Raw genomic sequence first — 15,226 nt, forward strand, 5'->3', positions numbered from 1 at the left:
GTGTTTCATGCCCTTTAGAGATAAAAGTTGCATTTCTTTTGTGCTGTTTTGGAGAAGTAATTTTCCTATAAAATAAAGTATCCCCCCAGACCCAACAAAACCATTACAATTATTGATTGTTAATAACAATTAGCATTTTGAAGAAGTTTGGCACAAATGTATTTCTCAGATGCTTAGTATTTTAAATGCTTGTGCACTAGGCTTCATCAAGTTGTCTACCTATCTGTTGTTCTTCCGTGGACTTTCACTTTTCTGAGAAATTGTTGATTTCCCTAAAGAAAAAATCTTAATTATTGCAAATGTATTTATTCTTACATCTTTTCAGAGCAGATCCACATTCGCATGTCGTTACATGCTTTATCCAGCAGATGGAGACAAGATTACATCTAGTTCTAATCGAAGCAATCATTAAACATATTATTATCAAGGATATGGTTTGATAGCATGTGTTAGAGAGTTATCTAGTAGAGAAAACAAACATAGTCAAGACTCTTGTCATCTCAAGTCATGCCAAAAAGTCATTTATTATACATTTGAAATTTGCCATAACTCTTGAGGCCTTTGTTATGTAATATTCGGGAAGTCTTGTTGTTCTCTATTGTGTGTGATTAGAAACAAGTGATAATACTATATAGTGTTATATACCCATACACGAGACAAGAAATTGTCCATCTTTTTCTATAACGAAAAGGTGTAAACGACAACATAAATGTTCTGTAAACCTTTAGCAATAGAAAAGTGTCAAACGATGTAGCATCCAACCTGTGACAGTGAACACAAAGCAAAACTCTTTAAAATTAGCAAAAAGTTCATTGCTGCTGGAAATGGGAGTTTTTGATTCACTAACTTTTCAACTTATTATACAACAAATCTAATATCCATTTATTCTGTTGACCCCTTATTCTATGAAGAGTAACAGCGAATGCTGGAGCAGGAAATGATATAACAGCGAAAGTTTCATCTGAATGTTTTTTCAAACAGTTGTGATTCTTGACTGGTTTCGATCAAACATAACTATTAAATAATTATGCAGAAGTCTTGTCTATGAAATTACATCTACTGAGGAGTCGTTTTAAGGAATATTACAGTAACTGTGATGTCACAATCTTATCAAATGCCACAGTGGCAAAGCAATTCAAAATGACTTGTATATTATTTAGTCAAATGTCTAACATGATAAAACTGTATAAAAGACTGCCTTTCATTTATTCATTAAGATTGATGAGTGGCACAGCAATACAAATAGGAACTATAGTCTCTGTACAACATTTACAATGAGTGAAAAATTCTACAACACAAGATGTAACAGAAATGTATAAACAAAACCTCCTCTATAACTGATAATAATAATAATAACAGTTACTGAAACAACCAAAAGTGTTACATTCCAAATAAAGATCACAAACAGAACATGCGAAGAAACAGATTAAGTACAATTTGTGCAACAAAGCAAAACTAGTTTGTAACAATCAGTATTGGTTCCTTTCCCATACTAAACAATAATCTGAAATACTGTGATTCACATAGTATTTACTAGCTAAACAGGATTTTGTGGGAAAATGTGATTATTGAATATTGAAAGATGCATGGTGATACATTCATGGGATGTACAGTTAAAATAAATTTGAATGTGCAGCTTCTTCTACCTATGGCACTGATGTACAATATTAAATATTACTATTAAGTGAGTTATGAACTAACTATTTGCATATACATATTTATTTTAATGTAGATGTGATGTTAAGAGATACAGATCCACCACAAACTGTTGCTGGATGTCAGTTAATGTTTACATGTACACATGTATTGTGTTTTATAATCATAGTTTTTGGAGCTTTCGTAATTCGACTTTAATATCATGAACATTTAATTTTGATCCACTCACTTGATACTGTCATTTCATATACACTATCACAGAGTTCTATGAAAAATAAACCTTTCTTTTCCACAATACCTACACTTTTCTCTCTATATGTACATAATATATTGTACAACTGTGACTCTGCTCATACTGTTCACCACTCTTGTGCTTTGACTGTAACAACATGTGATTCCTCAGTCCTAAATACCCTGATATCACAACAGCCCTGATGGATGCTGATCCAAAGCATCATCCAATGACAACCTATAAATTACACAGCCTAGTTCCACTCCTGTTGACATGATGTTCACCAATATAACTATAATCACAGCAGATCACATAAGATTCATCCTTATCTGCTGATCCCTGTTACCATACATCTATTATCACTTGACACTTATTCTCAGACTAAGACAGATCTCAAGTCCCTATTATTGGCTAAGCAAAGAAATGTGGAGAGGTCATATGTGAACAGTACACGTTAAGGGAAAGTCTATAGGGCACCTGGCACATCTGATTCGAATAAAAAACATAAGAACACATGCTGTACCCTGTAAGTGCATGAAGAGCTCTCCTCTGCCCTGTGATCATTGTGGTATTTATACATTTCTACTTGTTTTGTTCATAAGTCGAATACAACACTGAGTTGTACATACTCAGCGAGAAAAGTACACTTCTATTTTATATTCCAGTTTCATCACTTGTTTTTGTCGTTTCTACAGCTTGAACTCATAGCATGATGACATGAGTAACAATGGAACTGTGTTTGTGCATGTGTGTGTCAGAGCACATAGGAAACTTTTTTTCTTCAGTAACTAGCTCTGTAAATACAAGATGATAGGGGGCTGTGTGGGTACATCTCACACGGCCGGCCTTAAGGGGAAGCTCTTTACAGAGCATGTGTCCTCTTTCCGCTATCAACTCGAGAGAAATGATCAAAAGCCTATTGCTTAATCTCTAGGATGGAGGGGTTGTGGTCTAGGATAGCCAAGATGATCTTGTCCATGTACTGCCTTAAACGGAAGTTGATCTCCTCTTGTTCTTTCAAAGCATCAACCAGCTGCAAGGATGGAAAGAGAAAAATCCATTAATGACAATCTCACATGTAAAGCTAAAGCATCTTTAATAATTTGCTCCGAATGCACAGAAATGTCTGCTTTTATACATTAAATGCAAATAAGATGGTCACTTGACTATAAATATAACTAATATAACAGATTTCTTTTGCATGAAATAAACCTTTTTGTGGAATAGCCTTCCGACCCCAAATTTAAAAGGTTTGTATTCTGTAGTTCTTTGACTAATTTCTTGCATTGCAGTCTTCAGTTCTTCTCACCTCATCTCTGGAGGCGTTGTCTATCTCTGCTGCCAGTGACTGGGCCTTGGTGTGACATGCAAATAGGTTTTTGGCCTCATAAAGGCTGAGGCTGAGAATCTGTCCGTTCAGATCATCATTCTGGTCTCGGAGCTTATGGTTCTCCTGTTGGAAGATTAAACTTGATTTACTACTTCTGAAGCCAGTGTGTTTAGAGGATGGTGTAGGTGGAATAACATTGTGATATCCCACTGTACCTGTTTAAGCCGCTTGACTTCGTGCTCCAGCTCAATCTCACGAGTCTTGGCATTGTACTCGGACAGTCCTGCAGCGAGCCGGCTACGACCAGGCTTCTCAGTCTCCAGTTTAAAGAGCTGCAGGTGCTCCAGCTCACGCCTCAGGTCTTCAATCAGCTACATGTTCAGAGTAAACATTAGGGGCCCTATTTTAACAATTTAAGCACATGATCTAAAACGCACGGTGCAGGTGCACTCAGGGCATGTCTGAATCCGAATGCTAGTTTAACGACAGGAAAACGGTCGGCGTGCCAGGGCGCATGGTCTAAACGGGTTGTCCCGATTCTCTTAATGAGTAACGGCGTAACGTGCAGTAAACCAAACAGAGTCTAATCTCTCATTCCCTTTAAGAGACAGTTGCGCTCATGCCATGGCTGATTCACTATTTACATGGCTCTCACTAAATCCTTGGTGTTTCGAGTCTAACGTCATCACGCAACCCTGTTTTTTGGCAAGTTTAACAATCATAGGTAGTTAATATGGTTAGAGTTAGGGTTAGGGTGTGGGTCAGGGTGAAGGTTTCATAAGACTTGAAACACCAAGGATTTAGTGAGAGCCCTATTTTACAAAGTGGAATCTGCAAGAGGAAAGGCATCTGCTTGTGCGTGAGGTTAAAGCGGGCGAGCAGACCAACTTTTGTTTCCGTGCAACATTTCTGTATCCATGAACCCCTGATTTCTTTGTAAGTTCATCTTGGAAAGTGACGTCAATGCATACCCTCTATAAGTAGAGTGAAATTGCGCTGTGGACCTGCCCAGATGCGCAATTTCTACTAAAGCGCTCTTTAAATAAAAAAAATAGTGCACTATTGACTTTAGAATTATCAGTCTATTTCCAGTTGCTCAAAATAGCAACCTGCCACCAATGCGCCTGAAAACACCTCTTTTTTTAGACCCGCAAGCCCATGGCGCACAAATGTGAGCAAATGCATTTGCTACCTAAACGACGCGGTGCAGGACGGGAAAATGAGAACTGCGTCGGGCCTAGCACCTTGCACCAGATTGCACGATAGGGCCCTAGATGTTTGTGTCCCTGTAGCTTAGTTTTTAGAGCACTGCACTAGCAATGCCAAGATTAAACTTCTCAAGAAACACCCAAACTAAGAAAAACATTTACTTTAGACTATATCAAAAGTGGCTTTTCACAGAAATTTCTGGCAAATGTATAAACGTAAAATGTTAAGGAATTATGTTTGTGTGTAATTTGCAATGGAAATACCTCTTGCATGGCTTCCCGTTCTTTCTGAAACTCGTGTCTATTTTGCCAAAGCTTATCCATCATTTTCCTGTACAGATCCATCTCATCCTTTAAACGCAGGCTGGTGTCTTCAAGCTTATCCGTCATACGCTGCTTCTCCTATCCAAAAAACATCGGCAAGAAAACCATTTTAGGATTCATTCAGTTATTTATCATGAAGACAATAGGCACAGTAAGCGTTCACATTTTCAAAAATGATATTTTTTCAAGGTTATGTTTCAATAGTATATTCAATTACATAAATAAAAGACATGAAATAAAACAAGATTCATCGAATAAAGAGGCGACTGGCGGGATTCCTATTACTACAGCACCATGATGAGTGTCATTTATTTTTGTGTTCGTTCTCCTACTGTCTGAAAGAAATAAAAAGGTGCTTTCTTTTTTATCCATATCAGACATTGGCCCAGATATTTTAGCTTTAGGAAAATACAGCATTAGCTGCTGCATGTTCTCTACATGATTTCCTTACATCATATAGATCAAAGCCTCACTGACTCAAGAGTCTAAATGCAGAGCTGCTAAAATCACGCAGGAAGCAGCTTTCACACGTTTTACTCCATCTTAAAAGCGTTGTTAACACTGACAAGACACCTTCATAATAGAGCTCCAGGGATTTTCACTGGCTGCTGCAATGTGTCTGAAGGATCTTTCAGTGAGGTCCCGTGTGAAAGTGTTTAATTCAGAGACAGATAGACAGCAAAAATGTATGATTTGCTTACCAAATGGTGTAATTTGTTTAACAAATAATAATTTGATGTATCATGTGGGTTGTGTAGTTATATAAGGGAAAGCATTCCAATGCATCACCCACCTGGTCAAGTTTTTCAGTTTGAGACTTTAGTCTGCACACATTCACCTTCATCTCTGCATTCTCCTCCTCAAGCTGTTGAACCCTACAGGCAGAAATCATCTTTTAATTGAGAATTATGCATAACCACAAAGTAGAACGGAGTATCGCATAACCAGACATTTGACTAAACTGGCTCACAATGCAGCCTTATTCATCTTATGTCAGTCTGACTGACATCTAAAGCAACTAATCAGAGTATGTTTGTGTTGACATGTCATTTAGGGGTGGATTTATCAAAGATTCTATCACAATGATAAAACGGTGTATGTAAATACTGACACAGTATTTACATGACACACTTATGCAGTAAAATGTCTATTCAATATTGGAATACTCTTGGTAAATCCAGTTATTACTTCTTCACTATGCTTGAAGCGCTCACTATATCAAGCTGGTTACTTGTAAACATGACTTTATTTCGTGGTGGACTGTGTGTTTGCTGCCAGACGCAGTGCAATAGCAGCCAATGAAATTCCCAAATCAAGTTAAGTCTTGCTTGAAACTACAGCTCGAGACTGAGATTAACATATAAAACCTTGCACCTTGAGTTTCAATGTTAAAACCCCTCAAAACCTCCATTTGTAAAAACTAAATTCATGCAGGGAGATTCGGGTACCGGTTGCTAAGCAGTTCGATCTCTGTGGACTTGTCTCTCTCCATCTTGCTGTAGGCCTCTCTGTGTCTTTTCAGTTCCTCCTCTAGACCTTGCTCTGCACGCGTCTCCTGATCCTTGATCTGTTCCTCCAGCTCATGTACCCTGATGAGTAACCACATAAAAATGATAAATTCAAGTATTTACTGAAGACTTTACCAGATTGTTTCATATTTACCTGTGAACTAGTTGTGTGTTTTCATGTTTAAGTTTGGATTTCAGATCTCCGCTGGCCAGACTGTCGTTCTCAAGCTCTGTTATCTTCTTTTCCAAATAACTTACCTTAAAAAAAGGTTAAATATCAGAATCACACTCACAGGATAGCCGCATTAAGTCAAATTTGATCTTTTATTATGCTATTTTATTAAAGATTGAACTTTGGCTTCCCATTAAATACTTCCAGTACCTTCTCAGTGATGTCGATGTCACAGGAGTCGATGCTGTCTCTGAACAGATCTTCTGTGCTGCCGTGGCTGCTGCTGAAGTTACTGTGATGGAAGAGCTGACTGTGGACCACACAGAGAAACAAAATAATTGAATATAAACCTGCCAGCAACTAACCAGAGCAGTAGATCTGACTGATGCTGGACCTTATATACACTAGGCTGTGAATGTTTGAAGTAAAAGGTATGCTTAATATGCCTAAATGTATGCTTTATCTTGAAAAAATCATTTCACAGTTTTTTTAAATAATGGAACTAGATTAAGGTTAGACACAGGACTCAGGTTTAAATGAGATGGATTCTCTAAAACCAGTTAGTAACTTTATCAGGCTGTGGACTAACTACTGTAAACTTGATCAGGAATGAATGACTGATTATCCTTGCAGGAGTAAATGAAGGAGAAAGTGTTTAGTGTACCCTGTAATCTCATTTTATACAGATCTCGTAAAACTAGATAGATGAGAGACTCACCGACCAAATGCGGTACTGGTGATTTTCCTGTTCGGGCTGTAAAATGATGCAAAACAAGATTAGCTTTGCAGCTCCATACAACAACACAGCAAAATCTTATATAAAAATCATTATATGGTAATGTTTCTGAAAAACACTTTTAACGAGTGGTGAAACTTAGTAAATCGTATAAGCAAACGTATATGATATATATTTGGGAAATTCCATTCAAATGTAAAATAAGGCATTCTGATGTCGTTTGAAACAATGTCTCAATGTTTTTAAAGATATTTATTTTTAAAGAACAGTTTTTCATAGTCATGTAGTGAGTTGTCACATTCACACCCATAACAGTCCATAGTCCTCATAAATCCCTAATTTTTCTCGTTTTTAAAACTCGTGCATAGACTGACATTTTTCTGAAGTCTGGATTTGTCAAATATAAACAGATGATTCGATATATTGGAAATAAATACATTTTCTTAGAGTAAATTTTTCATGTTTTTACTGAAAATGCCACATCCATAAATGCTGGAGCTGTATTTTTGAGAAAATCTTACTTGAGACTTGACACTTTTTCAATATTCTACTGACATTTACTGTACTGTAAATGATCTAATGCCATACAGAGAGGCCAATTTGATTATCCATATTGCAGTTTTATTGCTTTGTTTTTCCGTTCTGCTTATCCGCTTTATTTAAAATCTAATTACAGATTCACCATTGCCTGAAGTGACCAAGCTCCCACACTGCAGTCGGTTTGTCCTGGGTCATGAGATTACACTTATAATCAGCCGGCTTTAAAAGACCTCGATGAAAATAGAATACCTGCACTCTAACCTTGTGTTTACATAACCCACGTCAATCTAAACCCCTTCACTTGTTGGATCACACAGGTCTGTTTGTTTACTAAAATAAAAGTAAATTCTCATGCATTCTGTACTCAACAAAACCAATAAAGACACCACCAGACAATTTGCAAACCCACAGCATACACACACATACTGTACATGCACTCAAATGCGCTGATGCAGATTTTGCCAGTTGACAAATGTCAAGTGTTGTCATGACTTGTTAAAGTAACTGGACATTCCCTAAATGAACATTCAAGTTTATTTTAATTGGTTCGAAATGATCTGAATTTTTTACTCAGTGTCATCCAACAACAAAATATATCCAGTCAACAGCTTCAAATACAAACATTTAGTGCTTCATATTCAAATATTTATTTAACTTAAGCATTAGAATGCAGAGTATGCAGTTGAGCATTACGTTGAAATGTCCAGGGATTAATTGCGAAAGGCCACAGATCACATGATCCAACTTCCTCATCATTCCTATTCATACAGACACACAGACATCAGGAAATAACAGGGCTCTTTACTGTACACTCCCTTTCTGTCTGCAGTATAATGCATCTGTGTGTGAGGCTTACGTGAAACCCTCACAATCCCATGATGCACTGCGGCCCAGATAAAAGATTGCAGTGCCACTCTTCTAAAGTATTAAATTTATTAGGTACCCTCATGATAATAAAAGGATTATTTCAGCAGTTCCCGTTACATCTCACTACGCACACACCCACTTAAACACCCAAGGCTTTTTATGAGAGTCTCGGTTTTCTCTCACTGTCTGATAACATTCACAAAGATAAGTAAAGCCCTGAATGGAACGGTGTTGCTATGGTAACAGGTTCTAAGATGAAACCCTTCTCCTGATAAAGCTTGTGATTTTGACAGACCACAGTGATTAAAGAGACTCATAAAAATACACCTAGCTTTACCCGACTCGGTTCAACAGAGACATAAAGAATCCGTTCAGAATTGCAGTGCTACACTGTTTAGCACAAGCTATAGACAGAAAGTAAGGGAGTTTCACACATTAAGTCCACGTCTTTCTATATACAGTATTGGTGTTCTCCTACAAATACACATGATTAGCCTTAAACAAATTCATAGTTTTCAGGTTTTCTGCAGGAAAAAAAACTTTTTTTTACTCGTCTTTCAAAGAAAAACAAAATGATTACTCGTCTTTCAAAGAATTTTGTCCAGTCAAATGCTGCTACCCCCTACTACTACCAACCACAGTCTATCAATTTATAGTCCATGGCTGTGACTTAACTAAACTATTAAAACAAACAAATGAATGTAATTAAATGAAATAGCTGCATTGTCTGTATTGTCTTACCTGTTAGCTTTAAGGTTCTTGAGTCTGGCCTCTAAGTCATTAAGCAGGTTGACTTTCTTGCAGCACTGAGAACAGTAGACATCCAGCAGCTCACTGTGATACAGATGCCTAATCTTCTGAGGCGTCTGACCAGCACTGCAAAAACATAGCAAAGTACTTACAATTTCACATAGTCTGATACAGGATTTAATTATGTGGTTATCACAACATGGTAAAGTAGATTCAACCTGGGATAAACAGTTCAAACTGGACATATAAGAATGGCTTTAAAACACCCACACTATAGATAAACTGATTTAAAACTGTTGTGATTTTGTGTGCAACACCACAGGTGTCTAAAAGTGTATTTAAATTAGAATTATTTACAAATAATGACCACAAACTGATTCATATATTATTGTTATTTACATAAGGCTAAATATAGTACACAACATGAGATTTGTACTGGAGGGTGTAAAGAAAGAAAATTCTGTCATCCTTTATTCACAATCTAGTGTCTTTGTTCTGATGAATACAAAATAAGATATTTTGAAGAATGCTTATAACCATTTGCCACCATTGACTACTATAGTAGGACAAATGTTATTTTGATGAATGTAGGTAAGCAAACAGTTCTGATGCACTTTTGATAACTATTGTAATTTTTCCTACTCTGGTAGTCAATGGTGGCCAAGAACTGTTTGGTTACAAGCATTCTTCCAAAAATTTCTCTCTGTGTACTTCAGAACAAACAAATTTATAGGATGAATAAATGAGTAAAATATGATTTTTGTAGTTAATCATATTGGCTGTGACTGGTTGCCCGTTATTTCTCAGTAGCATATCGAGATTAGTAATATTTAGTGACATATTGTGTATGTCATGGCAACGTTTTTTACGTTCAGTCCAGTTTAGAATAGTTTTTAAAAAGCAACAAAACAAGATTTATTTAACAATGTACCTACCTTGAAGGTAGAGAGGATCCCAGATCGGAGAAACCATTAGTGCGTGTGTCATCATCAGGGATGGGACTGCTGGGTGTGAAGTCCACATCCTCTCCCTCTCCATAATCCTCAAACTGTTCCTCTACTGAGATCACTGAAGCTGCTGCAGAGACCATCTGACCACATCTGCAAACAGAGACGGGGACACCTCAGTCTCTCGAGAGCTACTGCTAAACCACAGAGTACATCATCTGTGATACTGACCTGTTCCCACAAAAGAGTCCTCCCATTCCTTCCTCTTTATCATCATGGCGTCCTCCTTCAGATGATTCCGATCCCGCGCCGCTGTCTCCAGCACTGTCCATGTCCGACTCTTGTGTGTCCCGTCCCCCCAGTCCTTCCTCGTCAGAATATAGCCGGCATTCTGGGTAGGGTCGCGTGCACACGATGACAGGGGGTCCCATACTTCCGTCCCCATGCTGCAGATAGATCATGGAAAACATGTTAAGTCCCGTTGCTCATAAATTTTGTGCCTAAACAAGTAAACAAAGTTCAAAATTAGAGGTAATAAATAAACTGGTTTACTCATTGGAATGGGAACATGATACCACAAAGAAAGGGGCTGAGGTCAAAGGTTAGGTCAACTTTGACCATTAACCTCAGAAGATGCTAGGACAGAACAAAGGCTCTCATGATGAAGTGGCAAGAAACGTTTGGTTAGCCAAGCTTAGAGTCATGGACTAAAATGTACTAAAAGTCCCTTTTGATTAAAAAGTGTATATGCATAAATGCAATTCAATAAAGAATCAGAACTCATTCTACAGTTAATAAATCTCCCTAAAAATACTAATGTGTTTGGAAACTAAGTATTTTCATCAATTCTATCACTCACACAAGTGCAGCCCCAACTATTTCTTATTAAAATTCATTTCACATCTCAATGGCAGTTGGACAATGGAACTCAGTTGGTGCTCGGCGGCATTGTTATTTTCACAGAGCGAGCTAAATCTTCGTCACACAATGAAGGATTGTTTAATCGCCACTGAGTCTTAACATATTTGTGTTGAATATATTTGACTTTTTTTGTATTTTTAGATTTATTGTATTTGCACAACATATGTGTGTGGAAGATTCATTTAGGCTTCTTTAAAGCTGTGAGTTATGACTGCTCATTAAATCTTTATTCCGTTGGGGAACCACGTGAACTGCAATACACACCCATCTGAACATTCTTTTAAATCCCAATATGACCCTGTGTGATCATGATATTCAGTCACAGCAAAGCATTTATGTATCCCATAATGACTATTTAATCCCTATAATCAATTTCTTCAGAATAACTATAAAAATGACATGTAAAATGGTTCAAATTTAAGATATAGGAAAGAAGACGGTTTGCTTTTAAGAGATCTCACAGGTCCACGACCCTTTTTCTGTAGCGACCTCTCTCACATTCACAGCTCAGTGAGCCTTACCTTTCCTTTGTAGGTCACACACAGTACCACCTCCCACCCGTGCAACAATGAAAACCTGAGAAATAAGACCTAGCTGGCTGCCGTGAACTGAAACCGGCCGGCTAACACAGCTCCATCACTTTCTTAAGATAATCCACTAGCTGCTTAACAGCATCCATATGAAAGTGTCCTTGTAGAAAAATGCTTCTAGTATTTTATGCCTCATGAAAGGAAATGTAAATCATGGGTGCTGGATTAAACATCACAGGACCAGTCATAGGTGCATGCTTAACTTTGATACCTTACACAGGGCTGCATCTTTAGAGATAACAGCAGGGAAGCAGATATCCGACTAACATCTGCATCGGGTGAAGCTTTGACAGTATAGCAAAAGTTCTCCCTGCTGTGGTTATGAATGCAGATATTCTGGGACTGCAGTAATGTGAGAGGAGACATGGGGGTCTCCTGCAGTGAAGGCACAGATAAATGACCCCTTTTGGGCCACCACCCTAAAGCGCCATCTGGAATTCCTAGACTAAACATTTATTCTTTACAGTTACTGACAGACTGTCTTTCATGTTAGGCATGCATGCATGCACAGAGACGCACATAAACCAAACTCATTTAAAAATGCTTTACTACCTAATTTGAAGAATAAGGTAATCTCCTAAATTAATTATTTGCACATGCATTTTACTTTGAACATGTAGTTGCATTTATTCTCCATGCATAAACAACATTTTCATGTGGTTGTGTTGCATGCATTTTTCCAAGACTCTCTAACTGGAATTCATTATGCGTTGCAAAGATTTTCACCTATGAGTATATGGTATAGTGACAGTAAAGTCGTTTTATTTCATTTCATTTCACCAAACTTCAATATGCCACATTAGTGCTGTTGTTTTAAAACCATACAAATAAGTCTTATTTTTGTATGTTATGCAGAAAACCGAAGCTTGTGTGCTATTTTATTCTTTGCTCTTTTTTTAAGCTACTCACTACAGACTGAATTGTATGACATCTTCAATACAATTTAAACCTTCGAAAAGATGCATCCAAAATCTGGGATTACACCAAACATGTCCTTATTCCCTACCATATTTTACATTCCCATTACTGAGGAAAGAGCGATCATTATTAAAAAGCCAGTGACCCTCTCTGTTGAATATCTAGGCAGGTATTGATTCAAACACACATTAGACTGTATGCCAAGCAAAACCTTTAGTATTCAAGCAGTGTTAGTGGGATTCCATAGATTTTTATTGTGTAATCACTCTTTTATCTGTTCTAACTGAACAAAACCGATCTACTTTTATTACATGGTTTAAAGTTCTCAGATCAATTTTATCGAGTTTATAGCACATTGCATTTTACCTACTCAATCTTAAACGTCTGCATGTATCACCTCGAAAAATAAAAACTGAAATGAGAGGGTTGATAATGTGTTGGGTGTGAGTGGATTGTGTAATGAAGACATCAGGAATTGCTCTTTTATTTAAGTAATCTAACAAATCTACTTATTATCCAGCTATAAGCCAAATGCTATCACACCCATAATGTCACTTTATTATAACAATTGTAAATTATATAAATTATACAGTATAATACAACCCGACATAGAAGAACACAATTAACCCATATCGTAGCACCACACAAGCATGCAGGGAAAAGAGAACAAACTCAATAACACTGCATGTCATGGTATTAAATGTGTACGATAGCAACTTCTGAAAATACTGCGAAGCAAAACAGGTCCCTTCAGCCCTCTGATCTATAAATAATGGAGAAGTTTTTGTCTGTGGGGTCCAGGAGTAGAATTGCAATAGAGAGCACAGTGTGATGGAGTATCTCACCTCCTGTGTCCCACACATCTTCACACATGAATAGACGAAGCAGAGCATGCCGAGGCAGGAGACAGGACGCATGCATTATTACTTGTTTCCTTTAGGTTGGAGCAAATATTTTGTATTAATTTTCAGATGCAGTATCATTTTCTTCTGTAAACCCATGTCTCTGCTGATCCTTCATCTCAAGATTACACCATCCCACACAAACAAACAACACTCATGGCACTCAACGCTGGCCATCCTCCAAAGAGCACCAAGCATAGTCATAGTCCTTTAAGCCCACATGAAATGTCAAGTGTGCATATAAATACGACGGTAAAACCTTTCATTCAAACTTGCTGAAAATACTAATTTAGGCCATTGCGGGTTATTCTGCATAGCTTTCTAATAGTACTGGTTGGGTATCCTGGTTTAGCGGGTGGAGGAGCATAACCAGCACACCAAAACACATGATGATTAACAGCAATTCGTTTTTTAATCAACAAATTTGTGAGATATTCTTAGAGGCTTTTAGAATACTAAATAAACTCCAAAGGTATGAAGGTCGGTGAAAGTGGGGAACATTCACGCTTGCTGCTCATTTTTCATATCAAGTCCGCTTGGCTGGTTTTGTTTGAGATCTCAGTGGAAATGCAGCTGGATGTCTGACCAGCTCACTGCCTACACACAGTCTGCAGACAAAAGAATGTGGATTTAGAGGGAGCCGTGAGTCATAATCTAACACCCAGGGCTTTAGAAGTGAGGACCGTCGCCTTCCCCTGGACGATATCGACGAGAAACACGTTTGAACTTACTGATATGGAAATCATTAACCCAACAAACACACATAAAAAGACTTGCAGAAACACTGTACTATCAATACTGCAGGGCCATTCGGTAAACGGATTTACAGTATAGCTAATTTACTTGATTATGATGCAATGTGTAGGAGTTCCTACAAATATGTTGAGTTAAAAGTACTGTAAAAAATAAAAAGATGGCATTTTTAAAAGCTCTGCCATGACGGCTTCATCCATCTCTGCAAAACTCTCTAGAGCACGAGTTTAGGTGAACCACACACGATTGGATTTTACAGTGTCCGAGCTGCAATTAACCTTCTGTCTAAACTATAACATTGAATTATATGTTTTGCTAGGCTTAGCATTATGGTGTCTATGAAATGGTGGTACAGATAGTGCCCTTGCAAGCCCACACAATAATCAGGGCTGAAACAGCATTTCAGAGCAGATCAATATCTAAATTGTCAGATCCGCAAATAACTCCAACAAAAAGAAGATATGAATCAACTCATCTTGCATCAAATTTTACTGAAACTTCCTCAAACAAATGATTTTGATATACGAAGAGTGATTTTAAAAGCATCATTTGCTACACCCAATCACTACAACATCCTATAACACATTTAACCTGGCAAAATCAGGCTGAAATTTTTACAAAAATCTGTAAAAAGAGAACCCACTATTTTTTGTTGTTTTTAAAAACATATTTGTCAACCCTTATTCAATATCTTTTAATAAAAGCTAATGTTTATTTTACATGTATTATATTTCACTCATTTATTCAATAATCATTGAAATGGGGAAAATTCGTTCCAGACATTTAAATGATATGCACAGAAAATACCAATACATTAATTTTCAATACATTTTCTGACACAGTGGGGATATAAAAAACGTATCTATTGCTCA

General features: G+C 37.3%; 1 protein-coding gene across 2 annotated transcripts in view; it reads right to left on the minus strand.

The window, feature by feature from the left end:
- Nucleotides 1-494: 494 nt before the first annotated feature.
- The window catches only part of rab11fip4a (RAB11 family interacting protein 4 (class II) a), a 34,348-nt gene continuing 19,616 nt past the window's right edge, over nucleotides 495-15,226 (minus strand). Inside the window, exons 4-15 of one of the 2 annotated variants that reach the window (XM_079455572.1) lie at nucleotides 10,502-10,716; nucleotides 10,259-10,423; nucleotides 9,315-9,449; nucleotides 7,149-7,184; nucleotides 6,641-6,740; nucleotides 6,413-6,516; nucleotides 6,199-6,339; nucleotides 5,544-5,625; nucleotides 4,691-4,828; nucleotides 3,434-3,589; nucleotides 3,198-3,341; nucleotides 495-2,921 (exon numbers count right to left, since the gene is read on the minus strand). In XM_079455572.1, coding sequence (XP_079311698.1) covers nucleotides 2,805-2,921; nucleotides 3,198-3,341; nucleotides 3,434-3,589; nucleotides 4,691-4,828; nucleotides 5,544-5,625; nucleotides 6,199-6,339; nucleotides 6,413-6,516; nucleotides 6,641-6,740; nucleotides 7,149-7,184; nucleotides 9,315-9,449; nucleotides 10,259-10,423; nucleotides 10,502-10,716 — 1,533 coding nt within the window. In that variant the 3' untranslated portion in view covers nucleotides 495-2,804. The remainder of the gene's footprint in view (nucleotides 2,922-3,197; nucleotides 3,342-3,433; nucleotides 3,590-4,690; nucleotides 4,829-5,543; nucleotides 5,626-6,198; nucleotides 6,340-6,412; nucleotides 6,517-6,640; nucleotides 6,741-7,148; nucleotides 7,185-9,314; nucleotides 9,450-10,258; nucleotides 10,424-10,501; nucleotides 10,717-15,226) is intronic. The other variant, XM_079455573.1, reaches the window with a different exon arrangement.

This window comes from Barbatula barbatula (genome assembly GCF_947034865.1).
Source record: "Barbatula barbatula genome assembly, chromosome: 5".
NCBI classification, from domain to species: domain Eukaryota; kingdom Metazoa; phylum Chordata; class Actinopteri; order Cypriniformes; family Nemacheilidae; genus Barbatula; species Barbatula barbatula.